This window comes from Columba livia, chromosome 1 (assembly GCF_036013475.1).
Source record: "Columba livia isolate bColLiv1 breed racing homer chromosome 1, bColLiv1.pat.W.v2, whole genome shotgun sequence".
NCBI lineage: Eukaryota > Metazoa > Chordata > Aves > Columbiformes > Columbidae > Columba > Columba livia.
The window spans coordinates 130,201,243-130,216,104 of record NC_088602.1 but is presented as its reverse complement, the minus strand read 5'-3'; the positions used below and the strand labels follow the sequence as shown (position 1 = coordinate 130,216,104).

The 14,862-nt window shown below is 40.0% G+C and overlaps 1 protein-coding gene across 1 annotated transcript; it reads right to left on the bottom strand.

Annotated features, from left to right (window-relative positions):
• Positions 1-1,427: 1,427 nt before the first annotated feature.
• LOC102088885 (killer cell lectin-like receptor subfamily F member 1) lies at positions 1,428-13,614 on the bottom strand. Its single transcript, XM_013369468.3, has 7 exons — positions 13,424-13,614; positions 7,413-7,490; positions 6,172-6,270; positions 5,212-5,352; positions 4,106-4,257; positions 3,301-3,413; positions 1,428-2,683 (listed from the first exon to the last, which is right to left on the bottom strand). The coding sequence occupies exons 1-7, from the start codon at positions 13,503-13,505 to the stop codon at positions 2,551-2,553; spliced, it is 798 nt and encodes a 265-aa protein (XP_013224922.2). The 5' UTR covers positions 13,506-13,614; the 3' UTR covers positions 1,428-2,550.
• Positions 13,615-14,862: the final 1,248 nt, after the last annotated feature.

The window sequence follows — 14,862 nt, the reverse complement described above, 5'->3', positions numbered from 1 at the left end:
CTGCAAAAACTTGTTTAATTGCATTAGTAATAGTGAGAATGCTCAGATATTGTGTGTTTCATGAACATTGTTGAAACTTAAACACCATAACCAATTTCAGAGAAGCCAGCTCAGGAGTTTGAGTTGTTAAATTCAGCATGGCTCAAGAAACCTCTGCCTTAAAAACAGCAATTCAGCAGTTGTCTCCAATGCATGGATAACAGTATGCTTTAAGTACCCTGAAGTTGCATTTTCTCAGTGGGGAATATATCTGTATATAAAAAATATAGAGGCACCTATCTGTCTAGATCTATAATACATATTATTTATTTCAGACTCTTCTTGCCTTTGCTCCTCTGTGAAGAATAAACAAATCAGTTCTCTTCCCCACACATGTGCTGCACTGAGTTTGGGGGATTTTTTTGTTGTTTTTTAGCATGAGAATAACAGCAGTCTTTCCAGCAAGGCTTTAGCTGCTGATGCTGCATTTTGTAGGGTAAATCTGTGTTGTTTTTTCATTTGAAAGGAAGTCAGACACAATGAAGGCATGGTTCACTTTTTAGTCTGTTGGCCCAGAGTCCTTCTGAAGAGCCACTGTGCTGTGTCTGTGTAATGCAGCAGGCTTCATCACGTGGTTGGTGTCTCTTTCTGCGGAAGTTCTCTACGCCTTTACAACTTTCACTTAGAAACATGTACTACCTTCCTGGCATTGCTCTCTGTCCATGATTAAGTGAGGTGTTAGCCATCAGAGTCCGTAGGTGGAGGGCTGTTGCTTGGTGTTACCATATTGCTCGTGAACGTTTTGTTCCACAGCTGCAGTCATGTGCATGTTAAAGCTGTGGCACTTTGCACCAAGATCTCACGTGAAGAGGTTCTGCCTGAAATCGAATTGTGGTGCTTAAAATGAAAATTTACTTGAGCAACCCTGTCTGTAAGCATAGAGAAGTGCATTTTACACCTTTGCAGGACAGCAGTATGTAGGTGTGAGAGTGCCTCCGATGCTTTGCCCCCCAGTCTGAGAATACGAGACTAGAGATTCGAAGTTCAGCAAGGGGACTAACTTTTGAGCTTTTTGAGTACCCACTTTTGCGTCAGAGGTGTTTGAAACTTTACTGCAATAAAAAGTTATTTCAGTTATCAGTTGAATTTTCTGACCTGTCTTGTAGGTAGGACTCAGATGTCCCATCCAGGAGATGGGATGAGGCTGGAGGCAGACACCTCTCTGACAGAGCTCAGGCAGAAGCTGAAGACCCCAGTGAGTCTCAGGAGCAGAGGCTGGTGAGGACCCTTAAGGCCTATTAGAACATTCACAGGCCTGGCAATACCCAAGAGGAGGTATGTGATTTGCAAACAGGAGGAAAACATTTTTATTATGTCTTCACTTCCCTTGTCACCTAGGTTATTTTTTTTAATTTCCCTGTTTACACATTACTTGCTTTCCTCACTTTTGCGACACAAGTCAACTGGAAATAGCTCAACAATGATGCAAACATTTGCTTTGCTTTGGTCACTGATTTGAACGACACATGCTAGCTACAGGTCTAGAGGAGTTCCTGTCTTTATTAGACTAAGGTGGTTTTAAGTCTAAACAAATGGCGTGTCTGGTTTCTTAAAAATCATTGCATTTCTTCGGTTTTTTTTAAATATATGAATCTAATAAAGGCACTAACTCAGACTGCTCTTAGCATTTTTGTATTCTAGATCCAGAAATTGTGTGTTTACATGATATTTGAATGCCCAAATAATGTATTTACAGAGTGCATACAGAGAGTAATATCACAGGCATTAGTTTCAGTACCTTGTCATCATACCTTTCAGGCAGCACCTATGGTTCCACATTAAAGAATCTGCAAAGTGAAGGGACAAAAAGAGGTGGAAAGGCAGGCTATCATCTTCATTTCCTTGCAATACAATTTTGTCTTACAGTCCAAGCCCCTTCCTTAGCTAAGAGGTTTCTTTTATATCCTAAGTTTCAGCAACAGAAGAAGATGGGAGACAAGTGTTATGAGTCACTTCATGCTTGCTCTGGTATCTGCATAACCAGCAGCCATGCAGGTTAGCTCTGAGTAAGTGTAAGACACTGTCTCATAACATATTTTTAACAGCCCTCAAGTGGCCTCTGTAGTTGCAATAAGACTGTAAGGAAAAAACCCACAAACTTCAGAAGACACTAAAATAACAAAACTCAAATAAAAAGTTCCTTCAGCTCAGCAGCAGTGCTTCAGGGATATGTACAACAGCAGTGGGCTCCAAACATGCTCCTCAGCCCCTGCAGGTGGCATCTTTTCTGCCCATCACAGTTTTGTGCACAGTGCTTATCTTCATGTCCGTGGGAAGGCTCAGCACCCCCAAGTCCACATGTGCTGAGTTGCAGTCCTGTTGCATGACCTTCACACTGACACATGGTAACTTCTGAGTTCCCTGTTTGCATCAGGTGAAGTCTTAGGGAGCCCAGAACAATGAAATGTAAATTTCTGTGTAAGTCTCATAAAACTATTTACATCACATGTTGTTTTATTGGTAAAATGCGTCTTCTGACAAAAAGCTCTGCCTGTTGCCTGACAATTTGACTCAGAGCACCAACAAAGTTGCATTCTTCTTACAGATCCACTTCTTTAAAGTCCGGCAGTTATCTTCTTGGATTATGTTTTTTCTTCTGTAAACAGCACAGCTCTTGTCAGTCTCTATTGTATTTGTAGCTATCCTGGTGAGACAACAAAAGGAATGCAAGGACTTGTCAGCTTTAAACTCAGTACTGGATAAAAATGTTGATAATATCTGGAGTGAGGGGTTTGGGTGATGCCCATTTGGTAACTCAGTGAAGCACAGTTCATCAACAGCCATGCACAGAGTCTGCTGAGGGATCGATGCTCATGAACATTAGCGTAAGAAGCATGAGAAAACTTCCATGTGCAGCCATGGTGCTGAACTGTAATGGTGAAAGGGAGGGGAAGGGCTGCTTTGCTGTGTGGATCCCAGCACCCACACTATGCAAAAGGCATCACATTCAACAGAGGTTGTATACATGGTCTGTACACTTAGAGAGTGTGTTGACAGTGCTTTCAATGGGAGAAGTGCATTATTATACACATGGACTGTGACTGTGGTTGGTCTTGAAGGCAGAAAACAAACCTGTTTCCAAAGGTGTCCAGCAGGAAGCAGTTAACCTGGAACTAGCCATGAAATAGACCCTGAATAGGTGCCTGAGGCTTCAGGACTAGATCTGTGCTTTGGGAAATCAGCTTGATTCAGAGTTTTATTTACATGTGGAGTACCACACCTTAGCTTTTGCTGAAAACACATCCCCCCACAAATCATCACCTGTTTTCTTTTGCTCTGGGATCTTCAGCTGAACTCCTCTGTTTCTTTGTGGCTTGAGTCTTCAACCCAATCCAGATATATTTGGTATCTTTCTCCTTATTGTCTATGAATTCCTGTGGAACAAGTAGAAGCATGTTACCCAACAGCAGAGCCTTTCTGCTGTGCTCAGGTCACTTTCCCATTTCATGCACAGCTTTTCATGTAGTCTCTCACATGGAGAGAAAGGGCAGGGATCCAGCCGTGGCAAAACAGCCCATTACAACAGCCCGTGTACATGTGACCCACCACAGAATTTTGATTAAGGCTGGTGCTCAGTCTAAATAGCTTCCTGTCAGCTATCAAAAAAATCCTCACTGAAGCTCCTCACTCTAATGAGCCAGGTTGCAAAGCCTGGTCTTTAAGGTAAAAGACCCATTCCTTAGGGAAGTATGAGTTTCTCAGAAGAGCCATTCAGCGATACCTTGCTATTCATTTTCCCAAACAAAAATGAGAGTGAGGTTTCTCTGTTTGAATTTCCATTTAGCATTTGAATCACACTTCTCCTCCCTGAGCCAAGTAATGGAAATACATGGAAAGTCCCCAGCATTTCCTGTTCCCAATCAAAACTACTGTGGCTTCCACACTTGCATCTCTTCAGGACTGCTCTGTTGACCCTCTCCAAAGTCCATAGAGTCAGATGCTCTACACTTGATAGGGCTCTTGCTTGCCTGCATGTACTCGGGACATATGGGCCATGTTCATGTGGTGATATGTTTGATTAAGGCAGATGCCTGTTGCACAGTTTTAGGGCTGCTGCAAGACTCACCATCTCAATTTCATCTTCAATGACAAGGAGCTGTGATTTTCTGGCCAGACAGTTTCTCTGGCTGTCATCCCAGCTTACAGCCTCTTCGGAGAAGTAGTAACATCTTCCCCTGTGTAGTTGCCATCCTGGAGGACATAGCTCACATGTTGTTCCTGTGGGTAGAAAGGGAATTCTTAGCTCCTACTGTGACTTGTTCCAGTTCCCCTGTAGCATTCCCCACCTCCTGGCACATATTCGCTGGGTATTGAGAGAGGTTTGAAGGCTCCAGTGCCACTTCTCAGCTTCCTACTCCCTTGCACTTCGACACTCCTGCTGCACATCCTTGGGCTTCCCACCTCTCCAGGCACCTGCCTTGTGGAGAGCACCAGAATGACCCAGAGGGCTGTGGAGACATTTTTCCTCCTCCCACATGCAGTTCACGTGAGAAAACACTGTGTGATGTGACATGATGTGGAGTGTGTAGATTTAATACATGATGTAACTGGAAAGCACAGCTACTTAAATGACATTCAAATTACGTCTGTGGAGCTGGAGAAGGAACTGTGTTAAATAAGGGGAACCCTGCTATTCCCAAGCCTACTTCCCATTTCACCCAGAGCATCTGGGAAGAACATGCCCTGCCTTTTCTGTCTTGGATTCTTCTAATATTTCAAAGTAACAGCATTGCAATCAATCCCTAGAAAAGCATTAGTACTTGCCAACAAATAATAGATCCATTATAAAAAGACTAGGGTCCTTTGCCTGATCCTTGCAAACGCATAGGAAAGCTACATTCCCTCCCACTCTTTGTGAGCAATTATTGTATGGAAGTATTCTCCAAGACAAGGGGATGATCTACAATATATGGCATTTCTGACAGCAACTCCTGGCAGAAAGAAATATAAAGAAAGTACTGGAAACTATTTGTGCCAAAAGAACACCAAAACTGTCATCACTAAAATGTTAGGTTAGGTCCTGTCATAATTTCTATGCAGGAACATCATGGTCTCTGGCTGGTACCAGTGAGTTCCCATAAACTGCAGGGTGTCACAGAAATGGAAATGGAGACAACCGAAAGAGTGCACACAGCATGTCCACTATGTTGTGAAAGGACTAACTTTCCTCACCCTGTCCATCTTCACACAGTTCCTCCATGAGCCATTTCAGGAGCACCCCCAAGACAGTCTTCTCTGAAGAAATGTGATTGCCAGTGCTATTTAGACCATACTGGGACAAACTTTCTGATTTTCTTGCACTGCCCTTCAAAACTTGAATGGAAAAAAAAAAAAAAAAGAAGAAGAAAGAAAAGGGAGAGATTATGGCTAACAACAGGGTCAAGGTAATGCAGTCGTTGTATCCAGTGCTATACTGTGAATATGAGGATATATATATGTGTGTGTATACATCAGGGGGTATACACATTCAGTTATGAGCATACTCAATAACTGTCTGGCAAAGTGTGTAGCTGCTGAATACTCTGAACCGTACAGGAAAAGAAAATAAGTTTGTCATTTTTGATAACTGAATACATAAAGAATACGCAATATTTTGGTGAGATTTTAGGGAGAGTTGGGTTGTACATGTTTTTTCTGAAGTTTTTCAAGACTATTTCCTCTTAGGGAATGATTCTGTGACTATCTTCTCTGGAACAGTTCTTATACAACTGGATCATGCTGTGGGTTATGGTATTACTAGTACCAGGGAAGTCTGATGAAATTAAATCATCTGAACTCTGATTTTTATTTTATTTGTTCAAACCTACAAAGCAAGTGAAATTCAAAGTAGCATCATGGATAGGAAGGCCAAATGTTTTGATCGTCATAATGACTTGAAATATGCGTCTAAAGCCTTTCAGCATCACTGATGACAAGGTAAACTCCAGCAACTCCCCTTCATCTGCACTAAATATGTTAAATGACAGGTAGCAAATGTTCTCTTTGGAGCACTACATTTATTTTCCTGTATTTGTGTATAACTTGACACCTCTAATGCAACACTAAGGGAATTTTTCTTTTGGCATCACTCTACTTGTGAGGGTTAACCATCTCTACAACGAAGAGATGAGGCAGATGCCAGGATCTACTCACATTGCTTGGTGAGCACAGCTGTGATGCCCAACAGAACGAGCACAAGGACTCCCAGGACCAGCGCCACGTAGAACCAGGCTGAGCACCCATGTTGGCAGCCTGGAGAGAGGTGGGAGGAAGAGCAGCTTCAGGTTTTTACAATATTAAAATTAACCCTGCTTTTACATACGCCAGTTTCTTACACGGCAACAACAGAGAAATAATCTGTCTAAAATCAGTCTGCTGTTTGAAGTAGGCAGGAACATCTTGCCTATTAAAAATTCTCATCCACTTTCCATATATGAAAGTGAAATCATTTTGTCAGATAGGGCAAGTGATTTTCAATTAATCATTCCTTTATGAATCCTCTCTTTCTCTATTGAGCTAATATTTTCAAGCGTTGCCTCCTCCCACCTACTCACCCACACCCTGCAAGAAACTGCAGAGAAAAGGGAAAGTGTCAGGGATGGCCTGTGGTATGTTCCTCTTCTGTGGTCACACGCTCCTGGGTTAACCTGCCTGTCACATGGCCAAAATCTAACTTACCTGAATGCACACAAAAGGAAAAAAATCCCATACTGACACCACAGCACAGTGAAGCACCTCTGACCAAGCACCTCTCCAGCCGTTTGCCATTCAGCAGCTTGTGGGAGTGCAACACTCAGGTACAGGCAGGGCTCAAGGAAATTTGGGTTCAAAGTGCCCTTTCCACAAGCCACAGAGTTGCACTTTCATAACTGCTCTTTTCCTGACCTTGCCTGCATGAGATGAGCAACTTCCTCATTCTCCAGTTGCCTTGGATGTATTTTGTAATGTTCCCTTACAGCTCATAGAGTTCTGTGGGCCTGACCTTGTTTGGCATGTGTCCTTCAGCACAGAGAAGGTGGCAATCATCAGTACACTAGCTGCACATAGAGAGGTGGCTATTACACTACTTCCAAAGCCAAATGTGTCTCTGTGACTGTTTCTGCAGAAACACTTACAGGAAGATTCCTTAAAAAAATGTGGAAATTTATTTCCTTTGCTAATTTTTCAATGTAGGGCACAAAGGTACTTAAAAAAAATATTTAAAAAAATCTCTTTCAATATTATTTTTACAAGGAAAGTATATAATCTGAGAACACAGAAAAAAAAAAAAGATAAATCCATTCTTTATTGAGAGATTGTACATAGAGACTCTTGATAACAGGTTTTACTGTTGGGTAATAGGAAACACTAAATCTATAATTAGTAACCAAGAACCAAACAAAATAGCACACTACCAGAAGCTGAAGTCTCTGATCTGCTGGTCCCTCTGGGTTTCGGCTTCATGCACAGCTCAGCGTATGTGATCGTGTTTCCTGTAAGGAGTAGGGAAATGCTGACATTTGTGGTTGTGCAAGCCATTAAGCGGAGAAACAATAAAGAATTACATAGAACACTGCGTCTCTATAAAAGGGGCATGTGTTTCCAGAGCTGCTAGTTCAGCTTTTTTTTGAGAGAGAGAAGCAACAGGCAAGAAGATGACTGCTGCTGTCAGGAAGTAACTAAGAGCCTCCTCCATAATCTTTGTTCGAACTACTTGAGTCCTGTGTTGCTGGACCAGGAGGCAGACAGACAGACTGAAGGATGGGTAAGACCTGGGTACTATCCCATGGAAGCGTCCCATTTGGTACTAAGCCATCTCAGGGAATATCATAGGGGCTTAAGGGGCACCAGAGCCGTGAGTGCTTTGTGAAACAAGGAGACCCCCGAAGGGAAAACTGCCACTTAGAGAAATGCTTCTGCAGCGAGGTGATTCCTTGGGGCATTCATGTGGTGCCTGTAACAGCAGAGGAAGAGACCTGATTGTTGAAGACATCCGTTACAGTTGCGCGTTGTCAAAACAACAACAACAACAAAGCCATTAAAATAGCGTGGTTTCAGTTAGATGCACATGGATTCTTTCTGATCACATTTTCAATTTTGTTTTAGCTGGATATTTTGTAGAGCTACTGGCTAGAAAATATTTGGAACTTTGGTAGGCTGATCTTCTTTCCATAAATGGTGAGACTTTTTCAGTCTGAATCAAGAATAAGCTTCTGTGCCTTATTTCATGATCACTGAGGCTTTTAGAAAGAAGTAAGCCATTTGTGTTGCATTGAATTTCACTGATCAAGGAAGAACTTGGAAGAAGAAGAGAGCCTAATGCTAAAATAAGGTTGCATTTGATATGCGAATTGTTGAAGTGTGGAAAGGTTTTACAGTAAGAAAAATACTGAGCAACTGATTGGCAAATAAGTTTTATTCATACAGCTAAGATGTTCTATGCATTAGAGAACATGACCTAATACACTTCGATGCTTGCTTTATCGCAATTTATTAGTTCAATGAACTACAGAAAATTTGTAAATTATATTTAATTGCATAGATAACTAACTGTTCTCAAAAAGAAGTGCTCATAAATGTTTTTGTTCTTAGAATGTAAATATTTTCCAAAGAAGAAGAGCCAGGACTTTTAAATACACTAGCCTTATAAATGGAGACATTTCTCAAATACATACTTTAGAAACTCTGGTACTATTACTAAATATTTTCTTTCTCAAATGTAGATCTATTCCTTTAAAGAACACCTCTCAGACTGTATGAAAAAATATTATCCATGCAGCTGAATATTTTTAAAACATAATTACTTCTATTACAGCGTGTATTGGCATATGACAATTTGAATGTGAAGTCCTCAGAAATCAGCAAGTGGTTTTAAAATAACACGTAACCTTAACTTTGCTGGACTCTTTCACACCCCTACCTAGTTTAGCAACAAGGAGCCCTGGTAGTCAGTGGAGATCTGTGTCACTTACTAAAACTGAAATTTCATTTAATTTCTATATGCAAATTGTCAAGTGCAGAAAGGCAGCTCTACTTACTCGAAGCTTCTGCTTGGCGAATGTGCAGATAGAGAGTGCTTCTGTCAGGTCACTCACTACAAAGATTTAGGCTTACAGTCACTGAGCTGGACACCAGGTTGAATGAGCCCGTGGTGACTCCTTATCACCATCACAGCTCATGCAAGCCGCCAGCAGGGCTGCATTAGGAGAGCACTGGAAGTTTCTGTGCTGCTCCACATGCTGCTGCTGCAGCCACACCTGGAACATTATGTCCAGATGTGGGCCATCCCATTCAGGGGGGTCTGGGGGAAGATGGAGAGGGTCCAGCAGAGGGTGGATAATAAGATGGTCAGGACCTGGAGGGACCAAGGAGGATCAGTAGGGGAACAAGAAGCTAAGGGTCAAACTAATGGCAGCCTACAACTGCTTGTAAGCTAGTTCAATGATGGAGTTGAACTCTTCTTGTTTTTTATTTGGTGTTGCTTTTTGTTGTTTGTTGGGGATTTTGGTGTGTTCGTGGTGGTTTTGTTTTGTTTTCCTAGAGGAAAAATCTTGCATGTAATCATTTATGAACCATAATCAGGTGACTCGCTAATTATTCTTGAGTAAACTAGGAAGCTAAAACTTGCTGAATCTTTCATTAGAAAATGCATTTTCAGGCTCTATTTATCCTTGCTTGTAGTTTTGGAACACTTTTCTACTTTTGAACATTCGTTTTGGAGTACATGCACCATAATAGCACCTGCTATCCCACCAAAGCATGTGCACAGAGAGTACCACCTGATAACTCTTCCTCAACTCCTGCTAGAGCATTCAAGAATCTTGTAATTCAGAGCACCTGACTGACAGCTGGAGTCCCAACTGGTTGTGCAACAACATGTTGTTCACTTTCCAGTTGGAACAGGATCACAACAAGTTCATTTAAATCGCTTTATGAGTACAGCCTGCCAAACTTAGAGCTACAGACATTTTTTATTGTGATGTTGTGTTACACATTGTTTAACACACTTTGTCCAGTCTATCAATTTTACCCAAATAGTTTTCAATGACTGAGCTTTCCCTATTATTAGACTGTAAAATTTTACACTCTTTCCAACTGTGCCACCATTGATTTTTATCTCTTTTTCTCTATCGTCATAAAATACAATGATACACTTTGAGATAAGAACAGTGTTTGTGAGAACTCCAAGAAACTGCATAATTTGATGAAACCAAATCCCATTCTCACGGGTAAAGAAAAGCTAAAAAAAAAAAATCCAAATTTTACATATTTAAAACACCTACTCAGCTACCCCAGACCTTGGCAGAAGTTCAGTTCCCTGCATGTTTACCATTCATGTGCACCAAATCCTGACAGCAGATACACTTGAACGGGGCAAATTAGCTATGCCACCCACTCATGTTTTTTGGTATCTACTCGAGTAAATGGAATCCTTGCACAAAATGCAGCCAGGAGGAGGTGGGCATGTTCCACTTGCCCATAGCCTAGTGGTTTGAACTCTTGCCTGAAATTTGGGAATCTCATCCTCAGAGCATTCAACTGCCAAATTCGCAGTGGTGATTAAACACAACTCTCCCTCCCCTGCAGTGAGAGTTTTAGCCCTTCAGTGCTTTCCCTCATGCCAATCTTGACACTGCTACTTTTTCTGCAAGATAGTCAGGCATTCCTAGCCTAGAGCAAGACTGGCATAAAATCTGGTGAAGGGAGGGATGCATCCTCCAGCGGACATTTCAATGTGTCACAAAGTCTGGGTAGTGCCAAAGGGAGAGCTTGTGGTGCTTGCCACAGAGCGTCCCACAGGTAGTTCAGCTTGAAGCTGAGACCCTCACTTTGAGAATCGGCTTTGAATTCCTGCTCCAAACTGAGGGAAGCCTTGAAACCTCTTAATGCAGGGTGCAATAATGAGTGGGACATGCTGTAAGTGTGTTTGGTATGTAGAAGGTGTCCTGCCCGAAGCAGCCTTGAGCCCAGCCCATGTAGGAGAGACCTCCTTCCAGTTTGCAGGAAACGATCTAACTCCCAGAAACGGCTGATCTAGTGTCCTTGCTCTACCCTATCAGCTACTTTAGGCAGTTCCTAGCTCACCATGCTGGATTTTGTGGATCCCAGATTCTGCTCCGTTAGCTGTAAAGAAATGCAGGGCGTCCTGGCGAGGGCTTGCTATGCACTGAGGAACCTAAATGCTAATCATTGCTATACTTACACTGAGCTTAAGTCTGTTTCATGAACATTGCTCAAGGTGCCTGTCACCTTTCAGGATATTTTTTTAAATTTCCTACCAAGTTTTTTAAAAATTACAGAAATAATTATGTAGAGGAAAAAAAGTGTTTTCCCTCATTCTTCCTGTGGTAAAAGTATTGTGTTTTTGGAGAAATTCTTGGAATAAAATAACACTCACCACCTGGATGAGTATGTGTGAATTTCAGTCAAAGTGTTAAAACTTCAAGGAAGGAACAAGCAACTGAAATTGTTAATTTGAATTTTTAAAGCATTACAATATGGCTCAAGTTCTTATTGATTTTAGTAGCAATAAAAACTATAGTAGTATATGTTAACAAAGAAGGCAGAGAAATCATTGTCATCAGGGAGATATTTCTGCCATATTCTAAGCTGATATGAGGTCCAATATTGCCTAATACTGTTTGTTGTTTTTTCCGTTTGTGTGAAAGTGAGTAGAAAAGTAATTGCTAATAAAATCTGAAAATAACAGAATGGTTAACAAAACAATAAATAAAGACAGTCATAATGACAGACCTGTAAGTTTATGCCCAGTCAAACAATATTTGTTTGAGTATAACCTGATATAATGGTGGGGGAAGATGATCCTGGGAGTTATAAACAATGAAGATTATTTAAGAGATTTTTGTTGCTGTATAACTGAGACTTCTTGTAATACTGAGTGCAGCATTGGTAACCATATTCTTAAACAGATGGAAACACTGGAGAAAGGACAGAAAAAGATCCACAAAAAATAATTAGAGTTCTTCAAAAAGTTAATTAAAGCAAGAGATTTAAAGGGAAAAGCACACTGAGAATTTACTTGACTACTGTGGCTAACAATTTAATGTAAGAAAATATTGAGTGCTAAAATCTATTAGACTAAGGTTTAACAAGAACTATCTAGATATTAATGAGAAATTTCATTGGAAATTAAAGCCTGGCCTATTCAAATACAAGCTTTTACTTTAGACAGTGTGATCAAGGGATATTTCTGGATGTCTTCAAGTCAAGATTTGATGCCTAGTTCCCTTTGCAAATAAATTGTATACCTTAAAAACAAGATAAAATTTTAGGTGAATCCTCTGTGGTGTTGTACATGTTACAGCAGTACCAACAATATGTATAACATACAGTGTAAGGTAGTGTTTTCTTTTTGATATATGATAAAGTGAACTAATTTTTATTTTTTAGATAACAGTTTTGCAAGAATACAAAAAAATAGGGGTTTTTTCTGCCACTTAAGTGCATTCAGAGCACCATTGTCACCACTATCAATCTACATTGTAAACAGAACAACATCTTCCAAAAAGATTACACAATATAGTTTTCTTACACAATATAGTTTCCTTAAGTAACTAAATACATTAAATCCTAATGAACATTGAAAGCCTGAACGTATGACCTTGCTCTGACCACAAGCATCTTCTGTTTGCTCATAATGAGAAGACATCTTTCATATTAGCTGTGATCCAGAATTTTGGCAAAATCTTTTCATGAATGGATTACATTTTTTCCAAGTAATGGAAATTTAGTTTCTTTAAAAAAGTGGTGTAAATAATCTCCTTACCCTGAATATTGACTTAATCTTTTGTCTTTTGTTACAAATACATGAAGTGATCATTGATTGATAGTGTGGTTCTAGGAAAATCGCTACTGGAAAAATGAAGTAGAAGAGCAGGAAGATTTCAGGAGTCATTCAGTACTTCCTTCAGTGACAGTGATGGTACCTTCAACTGCCACTAGTTTTCTGATTTACTAGTTAATTTATTGCTCCTTTCCATGAAGACACCGTAAAATGTATCAGTCTGATTTTTGGACTAGGAAGCAATTTGGTAGAGTATATTCTAACAGGTTTTTGATCATTTTGTTAATATAAACAAAAACAATTAAAAAAAAAAAAAGTAAAGAAAAAAAGAAAGAATATTATGCCCATTATTCAAAACTGAGCAATATTTTATTCCTCATTCTGTTACTTAAAACAAGGGGTCAGAACTGTGACACTACTCTGTAGCAATACTAGCTGAAGATTAGCTTTTCTGATTTGGGTCTCATGGGGATCTCTTCTACCATTACCTTCCCATGACTTCTGCATGCAACATTTCATAGCATTCTTCTAGTATTATCCAGTAACAGTTTTTAAAATGAAAGAGTGAAAGAGCACATGAGAGGAAACAGTGTACGTCCAACAGCTGATTAGATGTTGTACCTGGAACTGGTGTCCGAGAAGGAACGTCTCGTCTTTCCCTGGGTAGCATTGCCACGTCCGCATACATGATATCACCTGCCATCGATGAGCAAGTCCCTCTGGGTTATGGAAAGAGTTGGTTTAATGCAGTGGGTTGCATCCTGTATTAGCTTTGCCTGCCTCCAGAAGTACACATACGCTGTGCTATGGCTCTGAGGAGGGCTGAGAAACAAATAAAAGGAAGGAAGTTACTTCTTTCAATACGGCTTCAAAGCCTATTTTCAGCCACCATTCTGTCTCTTCTTGTATGATCTCTTGCCCTACAGGAGAAAATGTAGATTAAAAAAAAAAAGTATGAACACACAAAATATTTTTTGGACAAAGCAGGGCAAAGTTTCTAAGGAGTATCTCAAAATGGACTTAGGTAAAAAAAGCTTTGCTGGTTCTCATAAGAATAGCTAAAGCAGTACAATCTGTGTTGTGCATTTATTATGCTCGCGTGCATGATCTTACATAGCCTGTTCACCTAAAAGGAAGACAAACAAGATACATACATCAGTATAAGATGTTTTGAGGCTAATGTAATTGCAACCATAGTTGAAGCTATAAAAATGTAACTCAAATTCTAACATGCTCCATCCACTAAGTACTACAATAGTTTAACAACTGAATTTAGATGGTATTAATGATGCACTAGATTTGACTCAGAATAAAAGTAAAAGTAATATGATCAATATATTTTAAAAGAATGTTTCAATACTTTAAGAGTACTTATGAGGACCAGGGCTGCTGTCCCTAAGTTGCTTGAGCTATCCCCTGCTTGATCCACCAACTCCACAGGCAGAAAGCCCGAGTTGCCTTTAACTCCTTGTTCATGACCCATATGTTGCTGCGGGACATTTTAATGATGGTGGTTTTGTCTTCTATTTTGAAAAAAAAAAACAAACAAACACACACAAAAAAACAAAACAAAACAAACAAACAAAAAAAAAACCCACAAAAACACAAACACCAAAAAAATACCCACAACACAGATTTGAATTAAAACTTAAAGCCCTTCTAAAACCTAAAAATACATTTCAGAGCACACAAACACAAAGTCCTGTTCTTGCACAGTTCTGACATTTCCTGCTAAGAGCCATGCTATTGGTTTTGTCCTTTATTCCTGCTTAGAAATATCCTTTACAGTTCAACACAGATAGGCACTGTGAATCAACATAGGTCAGTTGAAAATAATGTTTTAATCCTGTGAAATAGCCTGTTGGTCTTTTACATTCAATCGGATGTACAACACTCTAGATTAGAATGAAGAAAAGTTTGATTTTGTGATCTTATATTACTGATCTTTTCCCTTCCTACTTTCAACCTTGGTAACAGTGTTAAGTACAGAAACAAAAAGGTTTAGGGGAAAAAAAAGAACCTTTGATAGTCACGGAACAGATTACTCAGAAGTGCCGCTC

Coding starts and splice junctions, on each gene's coding strand:
- LOC102088885 (XM_013369468.3), bottom strand. CDS start 13,505: ATGGCAGGTGATATCATGTATGCGGACGTGGCAATGCTACCCAGGGAA. Junction 5,353..6,171: donor AGCTGTGCTCACCAAGCAAT/GTGAGTAGATCC, acceptor TTTCCATTCAAG/TTTTGAAGGGCAGTGCAAGA. Junction 4,258..5,211: donor ACTGTGTGAAGATGGACAGG/GTGAGGAAAGTT, acceptor TTCTACCCACAG/GAACAACATGTGAGCTATGT.